General features: G+C 38.1%; 2 protein-coding genes across 2 annotated transcripts in view; one reads left to right on the top strand and one right to left on the bottom strand.

Moving 5' to 3' along the window:
• Positions 1 to 15,106, top strand: part of Map3k15 (mitogen-activated protein kinase kinase kinase 15) — a 109,991-nt gene that overhangs the window by 60,419 nt on the left and 34,466 nt on the right. Inside the window, exons 8-11 of the mRNA XM_042670498.1 lie at positions 5,137 to 5,249; positions 5,444 to 5,603; positions 7,758 to 7,908; positions 9,895 to 10,002. Of these exons, the coding sequence (XP_042526432.1) occupies positions 5,137 to 5,249; positions 5,444 to 5,603; positions 7,758 to 7,908; positions 9,895 to 10,002 (532 nt within the window). The remainder of the gene's footprint in view (positions 1 to 5,136; positions 5,250 to 5,443; positions 5,604 to 7,757; positions 7,909 to 9,894; positions 10,003 to 15,106) is intronic.
• Positions 2,261 to 2,513, bottom strand: LOC122100099 (60S ribosomal protein L39-like). The gene has a single exon (XM_042670497.1). It carries the CDS (start codon positions 2,511 to 2,513, stop codon positions 2,358 to 2,360), a length of 156 nt encoding a protein of 51 aa, XP_042526431.1. The 3' UTR covers positions 2,261 to 2,357.

The following is a 15,106-nucleotide window of genomic DNA, read 5'->3' as shown; positions in this document are numbered from 1 at the left end:
ATGGCCTGCTGCCTAACAACCCTAAAAGTCAATGACTTCAAACCATAGTTTCTCATGATTCTGTGGAGTTTCCAAGCAGTTCCTCTTCTGGCTTTGTCCAAGCTTACTCTGAAAGTTGCTATCAGCTAGAGGAGAAGGCAGAGCTTAGAAGATCCAAGATGGCCTTATATAATAACATTTGGCAGTTGGTATTGACTGGTGATATGATTCAGGTCCCAGTCGACCAGCTTTATTTCCTAGTACCAGAGTGTGAAGGTTGGAGCCAGGAGGCTTCTTCTGGGACATAGGCTTAAGAACTCACATGAAGTTACTTCTGTTACATGCTATTGATCAAATTGAGTCACATGACCTGCCCAAGTGAAAGAATAGATTAATACACTCCATCTCTGTTTGATTAGAACTTCAAAGTCATATTGAGATGAAAGAAATTTTTGTCCATTAAACTGTCTGCCACAGGAGCAAGAACAAAGAAGCAGAGACTATGGCAGTAATTCAGTGTTGCTGGTGACCTGAACCAGGATATTAGTGATGAAAATGATTATATATATATATATATATATATATATATATATATATATATATATATATATACCATATCTCATATATATATCTTATATATTGTATATATCTTATCATATATGCATACATATAAATATATAGATAGGATATGATTTGATAATGGAGCCGTTTCTCTCAGAAAAGCTCTTGACATTACTCTTTTTTGGCTCTCAGTTATAATTGTTTGCACTCCTTCCTCTTGCCCTCTTCTCCTTCTGCCTCCTCTCCTCGCCCTCCACCTTCCTCTTCTTCCAAGCATGACACTCTGTCCTCTGCCACCCTTTGTCTAGCCACACATGTTTTCTGACTAGTCTGATGCCTTGGTACCCTTACCAGGATATCTGTAGCCCAAACTCTCTACTAAGTTGTGGTGCTACATAGCCCTCCTCTTTGACCACTGGTTATACCTCAAATGATATGGGTATTGAAGAGTCACAGTGTTGAAAACTGAAGTCATTTCCTCCTCTCCACAAGGCAGAGTTTCCAATACCTTGCTTTCTAGCTACCACTGTTTACCTGCCCAGGCTTAAACATTCAGTTAATGCTTGCTTCCTGTAACTCATCTGACTCCCCATATAGTCAGTGCCCACTTCTAGCCCTTCTGTGACTCTTCCCTTACTCCTTTCCAATCTTGTCTCATTACCACCACCTGCCCTAGTCACTGCCATCTCTTACTTTCTTACTAGAAATGTTCTAATAGTATCCCACATAGTCTCTCTGTTTGGTGTCTGTTCAGTCCATTCTTCATAGATTTACAGTTTGTTCCTCCAAAAAAATAAAAATTCCACATGGAGCTCCATTCCCTATTATATGGAAGTCAGACTTTGAGATCACCATTCTTTGAAAATGCTTTGAAAATTTTCTACAATATACCTTCAGCCCTGTCTTCTACTACTTGGTATGTGTTTGACTAAACTATAGTTCCTTAGGATTTTCCAAAGTGCAGCTCGTGTCATTATTTTTATCACAGTTTCTTTTTCCACATCATTGTTAGTACATTTCTGACCATCTTCATGTCACGTCTCCAGTTTCTAGAGTTTTTATATCTCCTATATTTAGGGTCTCCCTGTGAACGTCTCTGTATTTGGATTTTTGTGGTTTTGTCCTTCTCTCATTCTTCCAGGTATTTTCCCTCATTGTGTGTGTACCTTATCCCTTCCTTCATAGTATATGTTCTTGGAAAACTAGGACCTTCTTTTATTCTTATTTATTATCTAGTAGTACCTAATCACTGTATGATAGAGACAAGGCACTCGGAGTTTTGAATGGAAGTCTGTTTGATAGAGCTAAAATAGTAAGCTATGTTCCCATTTGAGTGGCCAAGAATTCAACATCCAGGTCAGGAAATCACTATCTACAGCTCCTTCATACAAATCATAGGAGTTTCTCTCCACCTACTCAGAAGGTAGTGGTGGTAGGTACGGGGAACAAAGATAGCTTTGCCTTTTGATTATAACACATTTGCTCTGGATGATACCCTCTGGAATACAGATGTGGAGTATGCAGCCCAAGGAGGTGGGTGGGTGATCCAAGTTTATAAGGATGGTTAATGGCAAATCTAGTACTGTAATCCTGTTGCAGTTGAAATGATTTCTGCCCCTGAATGAGTATGGAGAAGAACATCCTTTGCCTTCTCAGTTTAACTTTTCTTTCAAATGTAAGTTTTTACATATTTATTACTGTGCCCATTCTTAAAGAAAAACCAGTTTAAAAAATGCCTGTCAATCCAGGCAGTATTGTCATTTCAGCTTGACTGGTTCATGGTAGAGCATAAATATGTGGGCATCTGGTACAATTCTTTACAGACCCAGCTTGGTTCTCTTCCAGTGTCTTCTCTTGAAGTTATACCTGATTTTGTTACCAGTTTTCATCCAAATCCACTGGGGAGTAGAGCCATTTTGCTTTTGTTTCTTGGCCCAAAACTTCTTGATTCTGAAAGTTTTGTGAGAAGACATAGTGAGAAACCCAGGCAGCACCGTTCAGTATAGCTTTTCATTGTGGAAAAATGAAAAAAATCCATTATGATAAAGCATTCTCAGAACATACTATATGGGTGTGGGAGGGGGAGGTTTGTCCTCTGATCTGCTGCATGGTATTTGTGTTATACTCCAAAGTTCATAAAGCCACGTTAGCTGACTTAACTTTTCCCCTCAAGAACTAATATTTTATTGTAGAATTCCCTTGTCAAATGCATAATAAATTACTCCTGGCTTGCAAGTCCTTAGTTCTAACAGTGTCAATTATAGGTATTACTTAGTTGACTAAATCATTTTTTCTTAACATAATAGTCATACTTCCTCATGGAGGAGAAATTTTTATGTGTAGGAAAGAATTGAGAGTTAAAATGAACCTGTAAGCTTTTTGTATAAAAATGACACTCCTAGATTTGAGGGAGTTTTTTGTTTGTTTTGTTTTAGATTTTGTTTTTGAGACAGGATCTCCTTGTGTAGCCCAGCCTGGACTGGAACTTGTGATCCTTCTGCCTGTCTTCTGATTGCTGGTATTATGTACATGTACCATCATACCTAGCCCATGTTCCCTGTTTTGTATTTTATTCTTTATCCTAATGTGATATATCTCTACCCCTTTCACCTTATATGCCAGATAAGTATTTGAGGTCTGAGATGCTAGAATTACGGCTTCCTGCATGAAGAACTGATTTCACATTGTGCTATAAGCAAGCACACAAATGGCATGCAAAAAGAGAATGATTGATGCCATTTCTGTGTAATAAAAATATTCACGGTGCAACAGTAGTCTAAATTTTTAAATTAGTTTGCTGTTATTACAGAAGTCATATGCAGAGAGAGGAATTACATTTTCATGTGTCATTTGTTCCCTCATTCTCTCGCAGTTCCTCCCTTCCATCTCTACCTATGAGTTGTATAGTTCTCTTTCGTCAATGTCCCTTGCGCTCCACTGCTACACTTTTCACCCTTTTTCCCTCAGATTCTGTGCCCTCCTCTCACCCTCCACAGATATGCATGTGAATACACTGTATATAAGGTAAAGGATACAGAATCATCAGAGAGAAAAAACAAATTAAGAAAAAAAAGACCTTGGTTTGGTATCTTTGGAGTTTATTTCAGTATGTATATTTTATATACATATGAAAAGGCACTTGGGTATTGTATCTTTGTGATTCTCTCCTAAGACTATCCTCATGTGAATATCCTAAAGCCTGTGTAATTTGTCATATTCCAGTGTGTTTTAGATCTAACTTCCACATATCAGAGAGAACATGGGACATTTGTCTCTCTGATCTTGGCTTACTTTGCTTAACACGATTTGTTTGAGTTCCATCCATTTCCCTCCAAATGACATTATTTTATTCTTTTTAATGGCTGTGTAAAATTCCATTGTATATAGTATCACGTTTTTTGGATCCACATATCTATTGTGGGGCATTTGGGTTGTTAGTAATCTAAATTTTAAAATGGGAATTGCCATGGCTATCTTTTGGGAGTAGGATTATACTTTAAAAGTCTCTTGTATGCTTTAATATGATTTCTATATATATTTATTATGGCTTTTCTAATAAAAATATAAGCCTTATAAAAAAGAATATAAAACTCCCTAGTGTTTTAAAATATTCTGAAATATTTCTATTACAACATTTTGTTAAAAAGTTATTTGATCCACGTTCTGGTAGCCCCTACCTGTAATCCTAGCCACTCAAGAAGCTAAGATCTGAGGTTTGTGGTTCAAAGCGAGCCCAGGCAGAAAAATCTGTGAGACTTTTTTTGGTAGGTTGTGGAGTTTGAACTCTGGGCCTGGATGCTGTCCCTCAGCTCTTCAGCTCAAGTGCTCTACCACTTCAGCCACAGCGCCACTTCCAGTTTTCTGGTGGTTTATTGGAGATAAGAGTCTCATGGACTTTCCTGCCTGGGCTGGCTTTGACCCGTGATCCGCAGATCTGTCTCCTTAGTAGTTAGGATATAGGCATGAGCCACTGGCACCCAGGTCAGTGAGATTTTTATTTCCAATTAACCACCAAAAAGCCAGAAGCGGAGTGTGACTCAAATGTTAGAGTACCAGCCTTGAGTGAAAAAGCCAAGTTAAAGTACAAGGCCCCTGGCTTCAAACCCCAGTTCTAGCATGAGCATGCACACACACACGCACGCACGCACGCACGCACACACGCACGCGCGCACCCACTCACTCCAACATATTTGAGAGTTGTATGTGACTGCTCATCAAGGTAAAGGAGAGAACTGTAAAAAAAAATAAATTAGAGGGCTGGGAAGGTGGCTCAGTGGTAGAGCGCTTGCCTTGCATGCATGAGGCCCTGGGTTCGATTCCTCAGCACCACATAAGCAAAAAGAAAAAAGCGGGAAGTGGCGCTGTGGCTCAAGTGGTAGAGTGCTAGCCTTGAGCTGAAGAGCTGAGGGACAGCGCCCAGGCCCAGAGTTCAGGCCCCACAACCGGGCCAAAAATAAATAAATAAATAAATAAATTAGAGTAATATATATGCTCATGAGAAGATAGTTTGTACCATTATCTACACATTTTGTACTGTTATCTATACATTGTAATACAATAAAATCTGATAAAAATTTGATGGTTTTGTAATTACAGGTATCGCAAAGGATTTGAACTCCAGTCTTCCCTTTATTCAGGAATTAACCTTGCAGTTTTGCTGATAGTTGCTGGTCAACAGTTTGAAACTTCCATTGAACTGAGGAAAATAGGTAACACTGTTCATTATTGCCAATGTTCGTATTTTGGTCACACTAACTTAACATTAAATTTATGAATATTTTTCAAAAGGAAGAGTTACTTTCTAGACAGCAGCCCAAATAAAACATCTGCTTATCCTCCACTTAAAGGCTTGCATGGTATAACAGAAAGATCTTCATGACTATTTAAAATTCAAATTCTTAAGGTGTTCGTCTGAACAGTCTGTTGGGAAGAAAAGGGAGCTTGGAGAAAATGAACAATTACTGGGATGTGGGTCAGTTCTTCACTGTCAGCATGTTGGCCAGTGACATTGGGAAGGCAGTCCAGGCAGCAGAAAGATTGTTCAAACTGAAACCGCCAGTCTGGTAAGTCCCATCTCCAAATCTGACCTTCACCAAAGAGTAGCAACTGCCATATTTCTCCTTCTGACTTCTTCATTAAAGCAGTTAGAGAAGACATAATGGCTCCAAGGGGCTTGTTGCTTTCATGTAAATGGAGAGAAAGATGCATACATGCACAGAATAATGGTCCTGTGCTTTCTATCTCTGAAATTAGACTATCAATCCTGTTATTTTCTTCAGCTTGTCTAACTCCTCAAAAGCAAAATATTTATTTGTACTGGTATTTATCCATGCATCTTTTAGAAAGCCTGTGATAGAGCTATAAAAAGCACACCAAGAAAACGATGACCCTTACAAAAACCACACACAGTGTGGTTAATAAAATGATGACACAGCTCTGATGTAGCCATTATGCAGACATGTGTTCATGCTTTATTATAAAATAAGAAAAGCTAGTTGCAGGATATTTTTCTTTATCAGTGGCTCTCAATCTTTATTATACATCAGAATCACTTGTGTTGATTTAAACACATATTGCTGAGGCTACACTCAGATGTCTAATATAGTAGGTGGCTATGGAATATTCAAGCAGCTGATTTTTTTTTTGTCAGTCCTGGGTCTTGAACTCAGGGCCTGGGTGCTGTCCCTTAGCAAGCTCAAGGTTAGTGCTTTACTACTTGAACTACCACTCCACTTCTAGCTTTTATGGTGCTTAATTGGAAATAAGAGTCTCATAGACTTTCTTGCCCTGGCTGGCTTCCAACTGCAATCCTCAGATCTCGGCCTCCTGAATAGGTAGAATTATAGGTATGAGCCTGTGGCTGAGCGTAATACCTTAGTATCTAGCCTTTCCAGAGGTCAAACTGACAAAATGTATGTGGCCCAAAGCTTCCACCATGTGTCATATTGTATGCATAAACTGTCTAGCATGGGCCATGGCTTTTAGAAAGTACTATACTTTTAGCAGGAAGGACATTCCAGGGGCTTAGAGTCAGTGTTTCAGTATCCAGTCAAGGTCAGACCTTTCTTTGGAATGTGTAGCATTTTGAGGACTGCTGAGTACCCACGCAAGTCAGCTTGGAGTTTACGGCTAGTCTGCCGTCACTGGTAACTCTAGACTTCATCTTCAAAGAGCAAATATAATGCTTTAATGTATTCAGTGGATTATTCCTATTTGGTACAAGAGAGGATGGAATACCACTGCCTGGCAGCTATATTTCAGAAAGTTCTCAAAGACAGGAAAGGTATAGGCAGAGTCAAGACTTCATAATGCTAAAGTCTTTATCTGGTCAGATCCTAATCATATAAAATAAATAATATGAAAACAAGTTTCACATTTGTGATTGGTAGGAATAAAGGAGAGGATGCAAACGGACGGTGTGATTATAGGAGGACCAAATGAGGGACTTGTGCTGATAGAAATGTTCTCTACTTTATATCAACAGCAACACCATATTGTGGTACTGTACTATAATGTTGCCATCATGGTTAAATAGATCAAGGGCATATGAGTTCTCTCAGCATTTTTTCTTTGCAACTTCATGTGAATCTAAAAATACCTCAAATTAAAAGTTTTATTAAAGAAAAGACAGTGGATTTTAAATATTACCATTTTGTAATCACTTTTACTTTCAAGCTACTTGCTTTTGTTATTTAAAACATTTAACATATGAGCCAGGCACTGGAGGCTCACACCTATGAGAGGTACTCAGGAGACTGACATCTGAGGATCATGGTTTGAAGCCAACCTGGACAGAAAAGTTCATGAGATTCTTACCTCCAATAAACTAGTTAAAAAGCTGGAAGTGGAGCTTTGGCTCAAGGGGTAGAATGCTAGATCTGGGCACTGTCCTTTGGCCTGGAACAGTGCCCAGTCCCTGAATTCAAGCCCCAGGACTGGAACACAAAAACAACAGTAACATGACCCATTTAGCATATGCTTTCCAATCACTGTGATTGGGTCTGATGTTGGCCAGATTCCATGCTTTATAATTCTGTTGGGCTAACTTTGCCTACTGTATGGATTTCTTTTCATTGTGTGGCTGCAAATGATTGTTTCTGAGTCAATCATGATATATGAAATTAAGTAAATAAAAGTTTTAGGGAGTTTCTTTTAAAAAGCTAGTAGACCTGAATTCAGTTTCTTTAAGACTAACATAGGGTTTCTGACTTTTCCAGGTACCTGAGGTCATTAGTTCAGAACTTGTTATTAATTCAACGCTATAAAAAATCCAATACTGAACATTCCCCCAGGCAGGAACAACTTAACTTCTGGCTAGATATAATTTTTGAAGCAACCAATGGAATTACTCATGGACTCAGATTTCCGGTAAGATATTCTAAATCTGGTTAATTTGTTTGATTGTTTTGAGGTGCTGGGGATTAAACCTAGAGCCTTGTACATACTAGGCAAGTAATATACTACTGAGCTACGTGTCTAGCCCCAGATTCTTTAAGTTAGACCAAAGAAATTTGGATTAGTGCTGTTGAATTATTAATGCTCAGAATGGAAGAAAGTTGTAGAACAATTTATGTGAGGATAACCATGATTCCTATGGAGACTAAGCAAACCATGTGTTAACTCCTTGGGAAGTAGCCATATCAAATAGTAGCTCTCAATTAAGAGTGATTTTGTCCCCCAAGGGACATTTGGTAATGTCTTATGACATTTTGAGTTGTCAAAACTGGGGTAGAAGATGCTGTGCTGCTAGCTGGAGCAACTGAAATGGCCGGTAAGCATCCCACAATGCATAGGATAATAAGGAGTTATCCGGTCAAAAATGTTAATAGGCCCAAGGTGGAGACACTACTCTAAAAATCTAGTAGTAGCCAAGTGGTAGTGGCTCATGCCTATAAGCCTAGCTACTCAGGAGGCTCAGATCTGAGGATTCCAGTTCAAAGCTAGCCTGGGCAGGAAAGCCCACAAGACTGTTTTCTCCAATAAGCTATCAAAAACAAGCCAGAAGTAGCTCAAATGGTGGAACTTCAGCCTTGAATAAAAGAGTTCAAGGTCTAAGACTGATCAAAAATATACTCATAGTGAAAAAGTACATTCTGAAGCTGTCTTGTATTAAACTTTGGTTTGTCTCTTAATGTTGATTAGTGGCACTAATCAATAGTAAAACCTTATTGAAAAGGAAGAATTGCTTTTAGCTTTGCATTGAGTTTTTGTTTCAATGTTACAATCATCTTATAAGGAGTCATTGCTAAGCTTTCTAAATGCTTTGGAAATTATGCTTCAATAATTTTGTTTCATATTTATGCCACAAGATTTTGTGAGCATGCAGTTTTTAAGAATTTCACTAAACATCTAATAAAAGATGGAATTGTTGGAAATAATAATTATTTTGTTCCTGGGTAATACATTTTAAAATCTCCTTTTAATTATGAAATACTTCAAACTTACAAGGTACAAACCAGTAACAAAACAGATTCTGTGTAAGCTCTACTCTGGTTTAGCACTCTTAAACATAGTGCTTCATTTGTTTTGGAGATTTGTTTTTTCTCTCCTCATCCCTGTCTCACCCACTCCATCTTTCTACCTGCTCTTGTCTCTCTTTCCCTCCTCCTCCTTCTCTTCCGTCTCTCCCCTTTCTTCCTCTCTCTTAACCAAATGACACCTTGTTAATGAAAACATCACTCACCTTTCATCTCTTTTCATGTACACACACTTTATACCTGCTGACTATCGACTTTACTTTCTATTTCTCTTGAAAATTGTTACCTTAGCAAGGCACTGTTGGCTCACACCTATAATTGTAGCTATTAGGAGGCCTGAGATCTGAGCATCATGGTTTGAAGCCTCCCTAGGCAGGAAAGTCCGTGAGACTCTTATCTCCAGTAAACTTCCAAAAAAAAAAAAAGATTCAAAAGTGGAGTTGTGGCTAAAGTCATAGAGCACTAGCCTTGAGCAAAAAAAGCTGAGGGATGGTACTCAGGCCCTGAGTTCAAGCCCCAGAACTGGTACAAATTAAAAACAAAAACAAAACTTGTAAGCTACCTCTTTCTTCTATAGTCTCCTCAGATAGGCTTTTCTTAATCTGTCTGGAAAAATGCTCCCCCTTCTTTCTTATTTTCTTTAAATTGGTACGTAGCACTGAATTTCGCAGCCCTGTTGCTGTGTCTGCCTCGTTAGAGCTCAGCCCTCCTATAGGCAGTGACTTGTATGCCCTGCTGAAGCCCTGGCCCCTAGAGCCACGCTTGGCATAGTTGGTCCTCCATAAGTGTTTGTTAAGTGCAAATCTTCCCACTTTCTCACTGGGCAGGGTTCCAATTTCACATCCCCAGGAGTAATATTAATCTGTTCACATTTTAGGTTCTGGTGATAGAACCAACCAAGGTTTACCAGCCTTCTTATGTTTCTGTCAACAATGAAGTTGAGGAGAGAGTGGTTTCTTTGTGGCATGTCTCACCTACGGAAATGGTAAGAGAGACAAATTATCTACAGCTCTTTCTTCTGTATTATCCATTAAGGACTCCATTTCAAAGCAGTTCAGTCTATATGGTAAGACTGGAAAGAAAGGTACCCATGCTTAATTGACTTCTGAATGAATCACAGATGCAAAAAAGAAGAAAAGGCTGGGTGCTGGTGGTTCATGCCTGCAATCCTAGGTATTCAGGAAGCTGAGATCTGAGGATTATGGTTAAAAATTAGGCACAAAAGTCAGTGAGGCTTTTATCTCAAATAAACTACTTAGAAAAAAGCCAGAAGTGGCCCTGTGGCCCAAGTAGTGGAGTGCTAGCCTTGAGCAAATGAAGCTCAGGGACAGCACCCAGGCTCTGAGTTCAAGCCCCTAGGACCAGCACAAAAAAGTGAAAAGAAAGAGATTTCTTCATTTTTATGTATGTATTGTATACGTATGTATCTATGGAGACACATATAGGAGACTATATGTGGTATGTAAGTGTGTGTATGTATGCATATTATATAAAGTGAAGTTTTGTTCTTCAGAAGTTAAACCATAAGGAAGTAAGCAGGAAATATTCAAAGAAAGTTACTTCATATTCCTCAAACATTATCCATGTTCCATTCTCATCCCCATCCCCAGTGATATGTTGGCTATCTCTGAAGCCTTTCTCTATACTCAATTATGTATATTTAATGTATATACATATAATATATACATTTATACACAGTGATTTAACATTACAATGCTATCATACAGCATGCATTGATTGTTTTGCAAAATATTTTAACTCTCCATACATCATGGGTACTTTATCCCAATCCACACCTCAATCTACCTGATTTTAAAATGTCATAATTCCTATTTTTCCATATCATATAATTTATCTCCAGGTCTAGATGAACTTATATGTTTTTTCTTTCGAAACAGGGTTACACTATATAGCCCAGACTGGCTTCAAACTCACTGTGTAGCCCAGACTGGCCTCAAATTTATGATCCTCCTGCTTCATCTTCCTGGGTGCTGTAATTACAGGTGTGCACTACTATGCCCAACTATTTCACCTTTTCCTTACTGATACATATGAAAGTTTACTTTTTTCACTCTTCCCAGCATATCCTAGCAGCTCTACTCTGCCACAGTAGGAGCAGAGATTGCTAGAAATAGGCTTGCTTGATTCAAGGGCACTTCTGTTTAAAACTTTCATCATTACTATCATATTTATACCATTCTAATTTGTACTTATACCAACTATACAGGAGGCATGAGATTGTAATTACTCATTGGAGAGATTGTCAAAAATCTGGCCTGGGTCTGATGTCTTGTAGTAATGGAACAATTTTCACTTCTTTATCTAAAGTACTTCATCAGTTTTTTCTCTTTCATAAATTTTGCAGTAATAAAGAAACACAGCACCTTTGGCACGTGTGGTAGATAGTTGCTTGCTTTGCATGTGTTTCCATGGAGTATGAGAAGACTTATGCCGTTAACTTGGCAAGGGAAGATTATTTTTCTTCCTGAAAGTAATAGTGTGAATGAGTATGTTCTAATCAGCTAAAAAATAAGCACTATCTTTGCAAATAAAATGCAACATCATAGAACAAACAGAGACTCAAATCCATATTAAAAACACCTTATCAGATACAGTGATAATATCTCAAGTGAAGGCCAGTAACCTTGTCCAATATTTACCATTGGAGCAGTTCTTCTTATCACTCAAAGTAGAGTCAACAGCCATTAGTGAAGATGAGCTGCAATGATGTGCTTGCATTTTTTTCTTGCAAGGTGTACATTAAATGTTTGAGTGCATATGTGAGAAAACCAAGCTACAATGAAGTATATACATGGATTTCATATAGCTATATCTCATTTGAAAAAGGTGCATTTCTTTTTATTTTTAATTTTATTTTTGTGCTGGTTCTGGGACTTGAACTGAGGGCCTGGACACTGTCCTCAGCTTTTTGTTCAAGGCTAGCACTCTACCACTTGAGCAACACCTCTACTGTTTTTGGTAGTTTTGGTAGTTTTGGAGATAAAAATCTCATGAATTTTCCTGCCTGGGCTGCCTTTGAACCACAATCCTCAGATCTCAGCATTCTGAGTAGCTAAGATTACAGGCATAAGCCATTGGCCCAGTTTATTTTTTCTTTAATTTTAGTATTTTTTTTTTAAAAAAAAACTTGTTATTGAAGTACAGATTGAATCTCCCTAATCTGAAAGTCTGAAATGCTCCCAAATCCAAAAGTCTTTTAGAGTTAGTGTTCAGAAAGTTTCAGATTTCAAAGCCTTTTGAATTTCATATTTCAAGTTCAAAAATGCTCAGCCAATATAGAGTCTGGATTATTGAAGACTCTGAAGAAAACCTCTACGTAATTTGAAATAACTCTGGTCTTAAGGATTTCAGTCTCTATAACATACACACAGAAAAGTATATAAATTAGAGATGTAGAGTTTAATGCATTTTGACAAGATGAGCATACCTCAGGTCAAGGAATAGAATATTAGTAGACCCTGCACCTTTTGTCTGTATCCATAGCCCTCCATGTACCACCTTGTCCTCAGTTTGAAAATTACTGTGCCAGAAATCAACCATACTTATTTTCTTTGTGCCATTGATGCCACTGTCACTCTGTATTCTTACCATTTCATTAATATTTGTGCAACATAATCTCATATTTTGACCAGTAGGTATCAGAAAAAACTAAATGCTATTCAGTACTGGTATGTGAATTGAGGGCCTCATGATTTCTAGGCAAGCATTCTACTACTTGAGCCATGCCTCCAGCCCTGGTTTTGGTGGTTGTTTTTTAGTTAGAGTATTGCAAACTTTCCTTCCTGGGCTGGCCTTGAACTGCTGTTTTCCCTCTCTGTCTCATCAGTAGCTAAGATTTCAGGCCACCAGCACCTGGCTTGCAAGATGGCTTTGAGTTAATGAAATTTTACAAAAAGGGCCCACCTCATTTGAATTCTATTGTGGTTACTGGCTCTTAATAGAATTTTCCATTGGTAATTATGTGCTAGTTGTATTTGTTAATATATAGTCTATGATAAGAAATGGAAAAGAACTATATACATAACAAATGCTAGTTTTTCTTGACTGATGAAATGCTTTGCACAAGTGCTTATTGTTGTCAGAGAAAATGTCTGAGAGGAATTGAAATTGCTTTTACTTTAGGAGGAATCCTTTACATTTGTTTTCGTTTATAATTTTTAAATTCTGCAGTTTGTGAAGAACAAGCAGTTTGCCTAGAGTGAAATGACATTTTTCTACATGGTTGCATTTTCTTCCCTGGTGGGCTATATATGTATGGTGGAAAGAATATATATCCACATGTGTGCGACTTCATGTAACATCACTATCAAATGAGATTATGTTCCTGGTTTAGTTATTTCAAGGATTTAGGAACTCATTGGAACTAAGGAGACTGTAGTATGCTGTGAAATGTTGAACAACTAACTCCCTGCATTGCAGGCTAATTTTCAATTAGCTGATTTCCATAATGTAAATACTCCCAATGACCAGTTTTAAGGAAATTCAGGCCAACCAAATGTACTTTCCAAGGTAAATTTATTTTCTGCAAAGCTGGGTGTCAGTGGCTCACATGCAGTCTTTTCTAGAGTAAATGTAAAGAACATGAGAAATGCATTGTTAAAAAGCAATCAAAATCCAGGTGCCAGGGATCACACCTGTAATCTTGGCTACTCAGGCGTCTAAGATCTGAGGATCACAGTTCAAAGCCAGCCCAATCAGAAAAGTCTGTGAGACCCTCGTCTCCACTTAACCACCAAAAAGCCAGGGAAGTGGAGGTATGGCTCAAGTGATAGAGTGCTATCCTTGCACAAAAAAAGCTCAGAGACAGCACCCAGACCTTGAGTTCAAGCACAAACAATTATTTTCTGTAGTTATGATATTTTGCTGTTGTGGCCCCTTAAATTATCTGAAACTGGATTTTAGACGTTTCCTCTAAAGCTTAGCTTTGTGCAAAATTTTGGTATAGGAAAGGGAGAGAATCGCTTTTATTTTATTTTATTTATTGTAAAAATACCGTACAGAAGGGTTACAATTACATGAGCAAGGTAATGAGTACATTTCTTATCAAACATTGTTGCCTCCTCCTTTGTTTCCCCTTACCATCCCTCCCCATCTCCCCCCGACACCCCGCCCCCAGAATCGTTTTTAAAAATTACTTCATGACACACATTGAAACCCCAGTTGTTTGCTTAATCACGGGAGGCCAACTGCTAAAACAAGCAGTTCACAATAGTTACACACTGGAAATTGGTCTATGCCTTATATCATCTAAAAGATTGGCAGGGAGTCCCATTCCATCTATCAGTGGCTGGGGGAATAAAAGGTAGAGGATTACCATAAAAATTTTCATGGGTCCAGCCTGAAGATGGTAGCTATCACTCCTGTTCACATCCCATTGGTCAGCCCTATCTAACTGCAAGGGAGAAAACAAAATGAAGACTACTGAATGCTGCCACAGTCTTGCTTCTCCAAACATTTTTTGTAGTGCTAGGATTTGAACTCAAGGCCTCATGCTTGCTAGTCATGTATTCTATCACTTGAGCCAAACCCCGGCTTATTTTTGTTGTTAAATTATTCTTCAAATAAGATCTCACATTTATTCTCACATCTGGCCTAAGACTATAGTCCTGCTATTTACTCTTCCCACCACAGCTGAAATGACAGGTGTATGCTACCATGCCAGATTTTATTGGTTGAAATGGAGTCTTGGAAGCTTTTCCCCCAAGCTTGCCTTGCTCATCCTGATCTCTATCTGCCAAGTTGCTGGGATTATAGGTGTGAGCCACTTTGTCTAGTTCCAAACATTTTTACAAATCATTCAACTTAGGTAAGCTGGTTCAACTTAGGTGAGTTTGTCTACTATGTTGACAGAAGATGAAAGACTATGTATTTATTGTGTTCTTATTATTTCCATTATTTATTTCATGTTTATATTGTTTGCTCTAAACTAGATTAGAAATACAAATTAGTTTTTATAATACATTAGAAAACGTATTCTGGGTTCCAAGTTATGGAAAATATATTGCTGTAACCCCCAGCTGCTATTCAAAATAAAATAGATTGACAGTAGAACAAAAGCAAAAATGATC

This window comes from Dipodomys spectabilis, unplaced genomic scaffold (assembly GCF_019054845.1).
Source record: "Dipodomys spectabilis isolate Male_0828 unplaced genomic scaffold, ASM1905484v1 ptg000564l, whole genome shotgun sequence".
Classification (NCBI taxonomy): Eukaryota; Metazoa; Chordata; class Mammalia; order Rodentia; family Heteromyidae; genus Dipodomys; species Dipodomys spectabilis.
The sequence above is the reverse complement of the archived record's forward strand: the minus strand, read 5'-3'. Positions and strand labels throughout refer to the sequence as shown.

Bases quoted from the DNA above. Each gene is read 5' to 3' on its own strand.
- LOC122100099 (XM_042670497.1), bottom strand. From the start codon at position 2,513: ATGTCTTCTCACAAAACTTTCAGAATCAAGAAGTTTTGGGCCAAGAAA.